Source organism: Triturus cristatus, chromosome 3_2 (genome assembly GCF_964204655.1).
Source record: "Triturus cristatus chromosome 3_2, aTriCri1.1, whole genome shotgun sequence".
Lineage (NCBI taxonomy): Eukaryota > Metazoa > Chordata > Amphibia > Caudata > Salamandridae > Triturus > Triturus cristatus.
The window spans coordinates 1,226,670,802-1,226,683,112 of record NC_140584.1 but is presented as its reverse complement, the minus strand read 5'-3'; the positions used below and the strand labels follow the sequence as shown (position 1 = coordinate 1,226,683,112).

At 44.9% G+C, this 12,311-nt stretch overlaps 2 protein-coding genes across 3 annotated transcripts in view; both read left to right on the top strand.

The window, feature by feature from the left end:
* Positions 1-7,299, top strand: part of LOC146859523 (uncharacterized) — a 70,549-nt gene extending 63,250 nt beyond the window's left edge. Inside the window, exon 3 of the mRNA XM_085650230.1 lies at positions 7,142-7,299. Within this exon, the coding sequence (XP_085506356.1) occupies positions 7,142-7,279 (138 nt within the window). The 3' untranslated portion in view covers positions 7,280-7,299. The remainder of the gene's footprint in view (positions 1-7,141) is intronic.
* Positions 1-12,311, top strand: part of LOC146859519 (CD5 antigen-like) — a 1,224,668-nt gene that overhangs the window by 181,217 nt on the left and 1,031,140 nt on the right. The gene's annotated exons all lie outside the window — the stretch shown is intronic.

Below are 12,311 nucleotides of genomic sequence, written 5' to 3'. Positions count from 1 at the left end.
CATTAACGGCATTGACAGAATTCCCAGGGTCATTTGAAATCGACTTGAATGAGTTACTAGATTGATCTTGTTGAAGAGCTTTTGATGTAACGATGGACCTTTCAATGCTCTTGGCAATATCAATTGTGTCTTGTAAAGATGGCTTTCTACAGCTGAGAAGGCGCTCTTGAATTTTTCTAGAAAAACAAGCAAAAACGAACTGATCACGAATGTAAATTTCTGGATCTGCCTCAAACTCGCAAGTGGATGCAAGAACAAGTAAAGCAGCAATGTATTCATCCACTGTTTCATCCTCACACTGTTTTCTCCTGTGGAAATTATGTCTTTCAAGCATAATGTTTGGTTCTTGGTCATACTGTCTTGCCAAGCGAGCTAAGGCTTTTTTATAAGGATTCCAATGTTGCGCATCCCCAGCTTCACCAGCTGGTGTGGGAAATTTTGGTAAATTCTCAAATACATGTTGCGCCGCCAGACCCAGACAACCACAAAGAATGGCAACTTTGCGATCATGAGAAAATTTAACAGCGTCTATAGCCACAATATGATTTTCAAAGGCTTTAACCCACTGACACCATGGAATTACAGGGTTTCCAGGTTGTTGTAAAAAAGGAGGAGGTTGCGCAAATTGCTGAGAAGAGGCCATGACAGAAAATAGATTATACAATTAATTATATTTAAATTATAAATAGGTCAAACGCTTAAGTTATAAAAGGACTTATTATGCTATATTATATAAAACAATTTTAAATTCAAAGTAAGAAAATGAGGTGAACAAGTTACAATTATTTCTATTTAAAGTAAGAATGTGTATTGAGGTTAAAGCAGCCCCTTCAAAAATGTACAAAGGTGATAAAAAGGGCACTGAAATGAATTTAAAAGTGCATATGAAAGGTGTGCCTGTCACCGTGAGAAGTGCAGGCTGAACTGTACTCAAAACAAGAGTGTGCCTGTCACTGTGTGGTGAAGATTGGATCCTACCTGGGATCAGAAGATCAGCGTTCTATTACCGTTGAAATAAGGTAATTTTAAGTGCCCAAAAGCGTGATTGAGCCTCCATGTAGAAATAGACAAGATGTTTTTGAATGGAGCTTGCTGACGTTGCTAGGATACGCCTACGTGAAGCGTAATGAACAGAGGGCGTCGGGGCTTGCTTTCCCTCGTTGCTAGGAAACAGCACATTGTAATCGCGAGAACATGTAAGAATATGCAGTACACTACAGCGGCTGACAGGTCCAGGAGGATGAGGGCCGATGTTTCGCCGTTGTCCAGGTAGGCCCTTATGTCGTCTGTGGCGGTGATGAGGGCTGTCTCGGTGCTGTGTTTTTTTGGAATCCGGACTGGGATGGGTCTAGGATGTTGTTGTCTTCGAGGTATCAGGTCAGTTGGGTATTGACGATTTTCTCGGTGACCTTCGCCGGGAACGGGAGCAGGGAGATGGGCTGGAAGTTCTTGAGGTCCTTGGGGTCAGCTTTGGGTTTTTTGAGGAGGGCGTTGATCTTGGTGTGCTTCCAGCTTTCCAGGAATGTGGCTGTCAAGAAGGAGGTATTGAACACTTTCCGCAGTTGGGGTGCGATGGCTGCGTCGGCTTTGTTGAATATGTGGTGAGGGCAGGGGTCAAACGGTGATCCTGAGTGGCTGGAGTTCATTGTCTTGCGGGTTTTGTCGTTGTTGACGTTGGTCCAGGAGGTCAGGCTGTTGAGGCGGGTGGGGTTTGCAGGTGATGTGGGGACTGGAGTTGTTGGGCTGGTCGTTGTGTTGAAGCTGTCGTGGATGTCGGCGATCTTGCAATGGAAGAAGGTGGCCAGCGAGTCGCACAATTCCTGGGAGGGTGGAATGTCGTTGGCATTGGCGCTAGGGTTGGAGAGTTCCTTCACAATGCTGAAGAGCTCTTTGCTGTCGTGTGCGTTGTTGTCCAGGTGGGTTTTGAAGGAAGATTTTTTGGCGAGTCGAATGAGGTGGTGGTGTCTGCTGGTGGTGTCTTTGTGGGCTGTGTGGCTGTCCGGTGTTCGTTCGTGGAGCCATTTCTTCTCCAGTTTCCGGCAGGTGCGTTTGGAGGTCTGGAGTTCTTCGGTGAACCAGGTGGCTATCTTGGGTGGGAACAAGCGAATGGGAGCGGGGACGCAGCGGCGGGAAACAGCGAGGGAACAGAAGGCAAGGGGGCGGGGCCGCAGGTGAGGCAGTGACGGGAGAAGGGACGGCGAAAGGGGGCCGAGGACAAACGAGGGCACAGAAAGGAAACAAGCAGTGAAATAAACAAGCAGAGTGAAATACAAAAAACAATTTACAATTACAGTTCAGGCAAAAAAACAGAACCTGCAGTGACACAGCAGCCCAGGGAGGCCTTGAACACTCTACAGCAGTGGCACGGGGCGGGCGCAGTCAGGTGGAGCAGCGCGGTGTGGGAAGCGACCTGCCTGAATCCAGGGTCAAGGGTCGCTCTCACTGCCGCGCAGCGGCCGCCATAAGTAGGAAGGTGGGAGGGAGGAGCAGCTGGGAGGAGGGTGGGAACAAGCGAATGGGAGCGGGGGGCGGGGCCGCAGGGGACGCAACGGCGGGAAACGACGAGGGAACAGAAAGCAAGGGGTCGGGCCACATAGGAGGCAGTGGCGGGAGAAGGGACGGCGAAAGGGGGCCGAGGACAAACGAGGGCAGAGAAAGGAAACAAGCTGTGAAATAAACAAGCAGGGTGAAATACAAAAAACAATTTACAATTACAGTTCAGGCAAAAAAACAGAACCTGCAGTGACACAGCAGCCCGGGGGGCCTTGGACACTCTACAGCAGCAGCACGGGGACGGGCACAGTCAGGTGGAGCTGCGCAGCGTTGGGAGCGACCTGCCTGAAACTGTAGGCTGTAGGCCTAGTCACATGGGCATAACCCCTATGTCTGTTGCTGCTGATTGACAAGCTTGTAAACACCTTTACGGCCTTTGTATTATCTCCCTCTAGGCATTCATCATTGACCTGTTCTCGCTTCACTCCTTCTCCAGTTCTAAGGTCTTTGAGTTCAGATGCCAATTTAGCTTTCTGACAGCCTACGGAATATCGTTGACATGTGTCCCTAGTGCAGTTGTCTGGTCTAGGAACTCATATTCTGGGGCATTAGGGTTGACCTCTAAAGTGGAGCATGCATTAAATACAGTATTGGGTCTAGGGTTGATATATACAGTGTCAGAGCGTGGTTTGTCCTGACGCACATGCCTGCTCACAGTGGAAGTTGTGTGGACGTTTTGAAGGGTCTTTGTGGTGTCCTTTACAGGTGTAGACGTCCTCTTTGCCCCACTGGGACTTTCTCTAGAGACCTTTTGCCGTATTTCTAGGATGTAAACATAAAAATATACATTAGAAAAAAAGAAACACCCTGTATAGGTGTATACAGCTCGCCCCAAGCCCTCTCCCACTGAGGCCTAACTTCTACAACATATTTATACCCCAGGACTATATGTTGAAGCCCCATTCTGGTTGGGAGAATAAAAGCATTACGGTTCTTTTTTTTTTTAAAACACACCTAATATTCTCCTTTACGATGCTCCTTTCTTTGCAACAGGTCCATCTTTAGAAGCTGAAGACTTCCTTTTTTAGGATCACATTTTTTGCTCATGGTTCTGCCTCTTGCTCCAGTCCACTGCCCTTTGTACGCCTCTATGGGAACTGTAAAGAAAGAAAGGCACATTTACAGTATAATGCAATACCTTAGCCGCCTCTCTGAGGACCCCTCCTATAAGTCCTCTATGGGGGTTTGCACTATCAGGGCCTCATGATTAAACACCGTTTATGGCAAGGACCTTTTTGTTTACCTGTAACAGCAGGATTATGTTGCACGTTGTGTGCTGCGTCTTGACCCTCCAGGATTTGCTGCAGAGCATCAACGGCCAGTTGTACTTTAGAGTCATAACCTGTAGAGACACACATACCTAAGAATACAATTAGAAAAACAGCTTTGCTGAGACACTGCGGTTAATAAAATGTCTAAGAACTATAGAACTCTAAGTATCTATACCTTGCTGAAAGGCGATCATTTCGTTATCACTCACAGTTATTTCTGGGAGATCCTGTGGGGCAGAGCAGGCAGAATTGCTTTAAAAATGACTCTAGTAAGCAACACATTGCCACTTGTTACATTTATCACAGAAAACGGTTATACATGTTTAACATAATGCTGTGTCTACATTCACAGTTTGCAAATAATTGTACACGGGTAATGTCACTTTGTGGCAGGTATTAGCACCCTGTTCTACATTAGGATTTTAACCTATGAAGTACAAGTAACAAAAGGGACTCCCTACCAAAAATCAGTAACCCTCTCATCTACCTACATTTTACCTACATTATGAACTACAAGGCATACGTTCTCTGCAACAGACACATTAACACTACCTGTGCTACTTATGATTATGAAAACAGCAGCCACCACACCAGAATTTCCTCACCAACAACACCTTTTAACAACGCCCCTCAAGTCTCCTCAACCATGCTCTTTCAGATGTATTTAATTAGTTATATAGCGTCATACCCACGTAGGGTGTCAGAGCACTTTGCATCCCACACACATACACACACACACATTACATAGAGACACACAGACATCTGGGATTGAAATCAACCTGTAGGAAATGATACATAAGCCAGAGGATTGCAAGTTATATAGAGGTCACATGGCCAATAGGGATTATGGTGTCACATGGCCAATAGGGATATTGTTGACATCACTAAGTTAGCATGAGCCCTGCAGCCATGATGCAGCTTTTGTGCACGTTACTACATGGCTTTATTTTTGCAAAACTCTTTCACATTTTTGCAAAACTCTTTCACATGAGACCTGTCTGCTGTGTTCGTTTTCTGCCTGTTTCTGGAGTTTAGTCTGAACATTGTGAGCAAGGTCGATAAATAATGCCCCTTGTTATTCTACTCTGAACAGGCTCTGGCACCTAGACACAACATGCTAACGCAGCTGCTTCTGGAGACTCGTCCTTTTGATATTATGGGGATACATGGTTAGGAGACACACACTTAGAGAGGGACCTTTCAAGGGAGAAGAGCAACACGCACCTACGATGTAGAAATACCATCTATAGTCTAAGGTATGGGGTCAGCAGACAAAGCCCAGAGATTTTTCATTATATATAATAATACTTATTCTTATCAAGAGAAGGGAGGTTAGCCACTGTAATCCTTTCTCCGTTGTCTTTGTAAAATGACATCTCCCTTTATGATGTATGGCCTAGCTGCAATGCTAACTATATTAGTTGTATGCATTTTTCTGCTCGTATACTGTATGTTACAGCGCAATAGGTAAAACATTTTACACTATATTTGTGTCTCAGTCAGATCTTATTGCGGACAGGTAAGAGAGTGTCAGCGAAAAAGTGTGTCTTTTTACCGCGATTCCTGAGAGATCTTGGAATGTTGTGTTCTGGGGTGTCTAATCATGTGCTTCTTCGTGAGTGTGTAGGGGAGCGAGTGAGACGCTATAGCTAGTCGGTACTGGGCTCGTGGGCACTAAGGTGATAGGAAGGCTTAGCCCCCATACTTCGAGGTCCCATAATCCTGTGCATAGTTCAGTATATGCGCAGAAACCCTGCAACATGGTGCCCAACGTTTGGTCTGGTACATATACACGAGAACCTTGAGTAGCGCTTGTGCTTGTCCACAATACCCTCTCACCAGTTTCGGAGCTGTCTGTAGTGAGCAGGGTTTACCTCCTATATTAGAGTTTTTATACGTTTTTCAAGCTTGAATTTTAAAAGGTTACATTTTTTTCTTATTTGACCCAGTGTTGCGCTATTGTTTTCAGTAATGGCGTTTAATATTGCTGTGCCAAACTGCGCCGCGGTTACTGCTCACTTGACTCGATTTTTGACTCCGTCAGTTAGATGATCTGCTGTCTTTCCGGAGAGCTATTAAAACTTTCTTGTTTTAGCTGTTCATTTTAGGTTTTTTCTTTTCCTGTTGTGTTATGTTTCACCTTGTCTCTGCGCCGGGACGCTCCTTGGCTGGAGTAGCTGTGCGCATAATAAATTAATATAACATAACATAACATTTGGAGTCCCAGTTGTGGGAGCAAAGTTTATATTTGTGGTAGAGGCAGATGCAGCTTTCCGCTTCACAGCTTTTTTACTCTAGGGTTAGGTTTCCTGCGGTTGATGGGAACGATAACTTCTTTCATGAATATGAACGTGGTGTGGTTCCACAAGTTTATCGTCAATAACGTTTACTTGAAGTTCCGTTATCAGCTTGGGAGCATTCCATATGGTTTAATGGCGCACCTTCCTCCCCCTGTTTCACATAGCCCAATTTGGCAGGATTTTCACCACATCCAAATTATCCTGGTGTTTCACACGGGAAGCTACGTGTTTTACACACATCGTTAATTCATATACACAGAGGTATCATACAATATTTATCTTGTAAAATACCGGCGGCTCCGGCTGCTGCCGCTCAACAACCAGAGCACGCTGGCGTGGTTATAAGTCCTATCATGATTAATTCAGTGATGAGGAAGCACCTGCAGAAGAGGGACGAATTTCCCTTCTGGTTGGCTGAAAAGTTTAGCAACTCGAAGCTGTTTTTCCACATACTTCTCCTGTGGATAAACACAGGATCCTCACAATGAGCTTACATAAAGGACTTGCTCCCAATCTGGCTGATTGCACCACTTGGGGGAAGGTGTTTGCAGCGGTTTATTGGCTGTGTTTTGGCACCCCTTCCATGACCGTGTTCCTTTCGGTTATTAAGAAGTTTCAAGATAAACACGGGGCGGAGGCTGCCCTGGAGTTGGGAATGAGATTGGTTGGCATGTTCAATATCATCTCTGACATGATTCTTGCTAATGTCAAGGGAGAAGTGCTACGCTTACAGGTGAAGCAGCGAACGTGTATAAATCTTTGGGGCGCAATAATCTGTGAATTAGACCTTTTACTCAAACACAAAATAAGCCCCTGCCTGAAAAGAAGGGGAGTCCAGGCTTTCCTAAAAAGGCTTGGAATACAATTCCGAGGCAGCAACAGCAGAAGCAAGGTTCACGTTCGGGTTCACCAACACCTGATGCTTCTGAACGTAGATATGATTTTTGTGACCCCTCAAAAATTAAGACACCAAAGAGATTTCAGGTTCCTGATCCGTGATCTCCTCATTCCTTTCAGGAATCATCAGATCCACAGTTCGGTGGCGGGGAGAGCGACAGAATCGCAGACAAGGCAAGACCACTCAACTACAACGTGATCCATCATGCCAGTTTGATGCAAAAGCCAAACGGAGGTGCCACATCCCTATCGTGCTAGTCTGGTGACGAGAGCAACTGATACTTTCAGTACAGTGGAAAGAGCAAATACACAAGTTGCACCCCCTGAGAGGCTTTATAGTCTTCAAATTGAACGTGCTATAAAACGGACGTTAAAGGCAGTCTTTTGGGATAAACTTACCTCCTCTAACGACAATTTGTTGGCGGAGGCAGATTGGCATCCTCCATTTATTTTGGCTTCTTACCGAAGGGAGGACGTGAAACTCCAGAGTTTTTCCTGTTACGTCTCTGCTGAAGCTAAACAAGCTTACGCGTCAGAGTGGGCATTAGCTCTTGTACCGGCTGTGTATTGTAATCAGGTGGGATGAGATAAAGATTCACCGGCACATTAAATTCCTTTACGATCTATGCCACAGCCACAGGCACAATATCCGATCAAGCGTGAGGCAAAAGCATCCTCAAATGATACTTTGACCCAATTAGAATATCAGGATGTAAATAAACCCTGTCTTCATCCATGAATAATTCTCTTTTTATGATATTGAAACCAGTTGTCTTGTATTGTATAGGTTTGGATTGTAGACATTTAAACAGTCACGTTCGCACATTTGCAGTGCAAAACACACACAGCTCTGCGTTGGCGAATAACATTATTCGCAAAAAATACAAAAGAAAAACTGGATATTTCCAAAGGGTTTTATAGTCACAATTTGGCTCCTAATAGCCATGACTTGACTGCATTCATCGCGGTCGGCAATCAGAAGTGATTTACGCATTTGCTTATGAGGTATAAAACAGTCCTAGGGTTTTTGCTGCACTTGTCGTGTCTCTTTTCCAAAACATTGACCCTGATACTTTCTTATATGTCGATTAAATTTATTTGATGGATGACAAATTAATACCGCATCTTGTGCATGTGGATCGCATCATTCTGTCCTTTGCCGACTTGGGATTCAAATTTAATTTTGTCAAGTCACACATCGTCTGTTTGGTGGTGTTTTGTGGCCCTTAGGGTCATTGTCAACATTGCTAAGTTAGCCTGAGCTTTGCTGCCATGATGCTGCTTTTGCGCACAATACTACATGACTTTATTTTGCAAGACTCGGTTTGTGCCTTTCATATGAGAACTGTCTGCTTTCTGCATTCTCTACTGTTCCTGAAATTTAGTCTGAACACGTTTGCAAGGTCGAAAAACACGCCCCTTGTTATTCTGTTCTGGTCAGTCCCTATTACCTAGACAAAACATGCTACACACAGTTGCAGTTCTAGAGGGCTTGTGCTTTGATATTACCGAGATGCATGTTGTTCACACACACTTTGAGGGAAACCTTTCCTTGGAGAAGAGCTATGCTGTTCCTATGATGTAAAGCTACCATCTAGGCTCTAAGCTATGGGGTCTGCTGACAAAGCCCAGAGATCTTCCTTTATATAATTAACCTCAACTTACCAAGGGGAGGATGGTTAAGCCTTATAGTCATTTTTCCACTGAGTATATATATATTGACTTCCACCTTTATATTCTATGGTGTTGTAACAATTCTAACTATGCTAGGTTTATGCATTTTGCTGATGGTAGTGGCTCGGATACTGCATTATAGAGCAAGATAGTTAAAATAAACATTTTTTAACTATACACTGAGTCTGACAATCTTCATTGTGGACAAGTACGAGTGAGTGAGCGAAAGAGTACGTCTTGCTACTGTGATTCCTGAGAGTCGGCAGTTTTGTATTCTGGGTTGTCTAATCATTTGTAGCTTTGTGATTTTGTCGGAGAACGAATGAGACACTATAGCTAGTCAGTTCTGGGATTTTGGGTGCGAAGGTGGTAGGAAGGTACATCCCCTATACACCGAGGTCCTGTTTTCCTGCGCATAGTTCTGTGTATGTGCAGAATCCCCACAACAGCGGTCCTCTTCTTGGGCTACGAGCTCAATAATGAAGGTAGGGGGTTGGCCCCTACTTTCTGGAGTAATGTGCACAATTGCAACCTCCATCTTCACTGATAAACTGCAATCCTTGCTGGGGTTTTTAAACTTTGGGAGAACATACATTCCTGATTATGCCCAGCGTATCAAACCGATTTACACCTTGATACAACCCTTTTTTCCTCTTTCAGCTGGCTTCCAGAACATACCTCGATTCTTCGGCCTTTGCACCATGAATTAAAGCAATCTTTGACAGCTAGCGTCTTAGGTACTGGTAGGGGTTGGCTGATTTATTTGTATGGGGTTCAACGTGCACTAAATAATCTCCCTAGAAGTGTTATGTTTCCCACAGGTGCCCAATATAGGCTGAGGTAGCAACTCGAACTTTCACCTATATTTCCTCATAACGGTTCTTGGGACTGACCTTTTACCTAGTTACAGTAATGCCTAAATGACATGGGGTTTTCTCTGAAAACTAGCCTCATTCATTGTGCATGAGGATTCTTGGAATCACAGCAGGACACAGCAGGACACCATCTCCTGGATAATAACTATGTACAAGGGTCGGTGGCCAGCGCCAGTAGAAGATGGCGGTTTATCCCTAACTCTCCCGAATCGCGGGAGGAAACGGCCGACATAGCGCGTTTCCGGGGCGACGCTCGGACCTCAAAGATCGAGCTTTCCTGGCGGAAATGAAGCTGCACACCTTGCTATAACTGAGGGAAGCGGCAGCAGCATGTAAGGGGCGTTTTTTCTTGTCAAGCACCTCTGAGCTATCTCGTCACAAGAGCGGCCGCCATTTTAACCCACATTCTGTGAGGAATTTTACTTCATATCGCCTATGGGGAGGCTTCTACATACTATGCCTATGTCTTGCACACCAGCTGACTGACAAATACTTAATATTAATTTATTGAAGCCCACAACTTCCCTCTGCCTGGTTTCTTGCATAATAATTGCGCTTTACCTGTAATAGTGAAATTCATTTCCTCATGCAGCTCGCTCTTATCGATGCTAAGAATGTTTCTACAGTCTTCAGGAAGCTCATAATTGACTTTCTTTTCCCTGCTCACAAGGGCTTTGCTGCCATCTACTGCCCAAGTGCCTCTGTGCGTCAGAGTTTAATTCTTCTTTTAAATTGAGACTGTTTCTTTTTCAAAGGCTTGCTTTTTGCTTTGTTAATCTTCCAGTTATTGGGGGGATATGGCTAAACGCCCAATGAATATGGCGGCGTTGGAATGTTGCCCCCCGAACCAGCGCGACGAGCTTGCGCTCACGGGCTGCTTGATATGTGGCTAGCCAGAGAAATGCTCCACTGAAACATCGTGCATCTTCAAGAAACTCCATTTGTCGCTTCTCAAGACAGCAAAACGCCGATTCTGTACGGTGTTAACACCTTCATGTGGAGTGTGTTTTCTCATTCAAATTTGCACCCATGGATGAACTTATGGATCTTATCTTCGATTTTTTATGTCTTCAAGCATCTCTTTTTGTATAATGTTCGATTGGAGGGATACCTGTTGAGGGGAGACGTCTTACAGGGACACAACTGTGTTTCCTCTCATACATCTGTTATCTCTTTCTTCCTTTGCATGACCATGCTTGTTTTTGCCTCAACTCAGCTCTGCTTCGTCTTGTGGTGATTTTATTTTGTCATTCACGTTCACCTGCCTTCCTTGGATTCAGGTCCCTTGCATTTTCAGCATTGACCTACTGCTTTCCTTTTATTGACTCCCAGACCCCTCATGGGAAAACTTCGGAATTTAGAGCTGGCTGCTTCTTCTCAGTTGCCTGTGGACTCGGACTCAGATTCTCCTCCTCGGGACATGGTGGACGCCGCGACATCGAAGTCAGATTTAATACGAGGCGCCATCCCAAAAGCGCGCAACAAAGGGAAACTGCCGTCCTCTCTAGCTTCCTCTAAGCGCCTGAAGAAAGACCCACCATCCCCGGGGAGTAATTCCTCATCCGCTTCCATGGATCTCATTTTGGAAGAACTTCGAGCTTTCAAACCCTTTATGGAGGCAACCACAAAGAACATGCAGGCTATGCAGGAAAAATCGTCGACTCTAGAGTCACGTGTTCAAACTTTGGAAACCTCTACAGACTCTTTGCAATCCTCTTGTTCCCACATACCGTCAATGAAGGCGGAGATTCTTCTGCTCAAACGTCAGACAGAGGATTTGGAAAATAGAAATCGTAGGAACAACCTACGCCTTTATGGTCTTCCAGAACTTACAGAAGGGCCAAACCCCACCGTCTTCTTCCAATCCTTTCTTGCCAAGATTTTAGATGCTCCGGCCTTAACTTCCGTCAACATCCAAAGGGCTCATCGCCTTGGTCCAAAGGTCGCTAGTAAGCCTAGAGGCGTCATTATGCTTTTCCTACAATTCACTGACCTACTACAGGTCCTTTCAGCTGCCAAGCTCAAGAAGCAAATTGTGTGGGAAGGTCACCGCCTCTATCTTTCGCAAGATGTCTCCAAGGCCACTGCAGATCGTAGGAAGAAGTTCTTGGACATGCGACCTCAACTACGGGCCCTGAATGCTAGATATGGTTTACTACATCCTTGTCTCTTCAAGGTCACATATAAGGACAGAACAACCACATATGAAGACCCCGCAGCTTTGCAGGCGTTTCTCCAACGGCAACGCCCAGATGTTATGGATACTTCCAGACCTGGTTGACCGGTCCTACTATTTTTTCTTGGAATTTGTTGTGTTATGATTCTGTTGTCTTTTCATTATTGCTGATGTTGTGAATCCCCTATTGTCTCTTCTTCCAGCAGTCGTATCACTCTCATGTGTCTCCTTTGTAGTTCAATTGTAGTTTATTGTTTCTTGTTTCCCTGTGACGCGTCTTCCCCTTTATTTGTATATTTCTCTTTGTTTTTACAGATATCGTCTTCCTCCCTTCTACCCCGATGTGCTATGCTGTTTTCTATATGCTGCGTTCTTGGTCTCATGGTATTTGAGGTTCGATGTTTTGTTCTGGATGTCGTCGTCGCTGTCTCCTGGCGCCATCACCCCATTCTTGTTCTTGAGTTTTTCGTTCCGTAAGTATGTTTTTCAGTCGTTCGTTTCGAACATGTACTGTCTTTTTGTTGGTTTTTGTTTCTGTCCTTTCTCCTACATTTGATCTCTTACC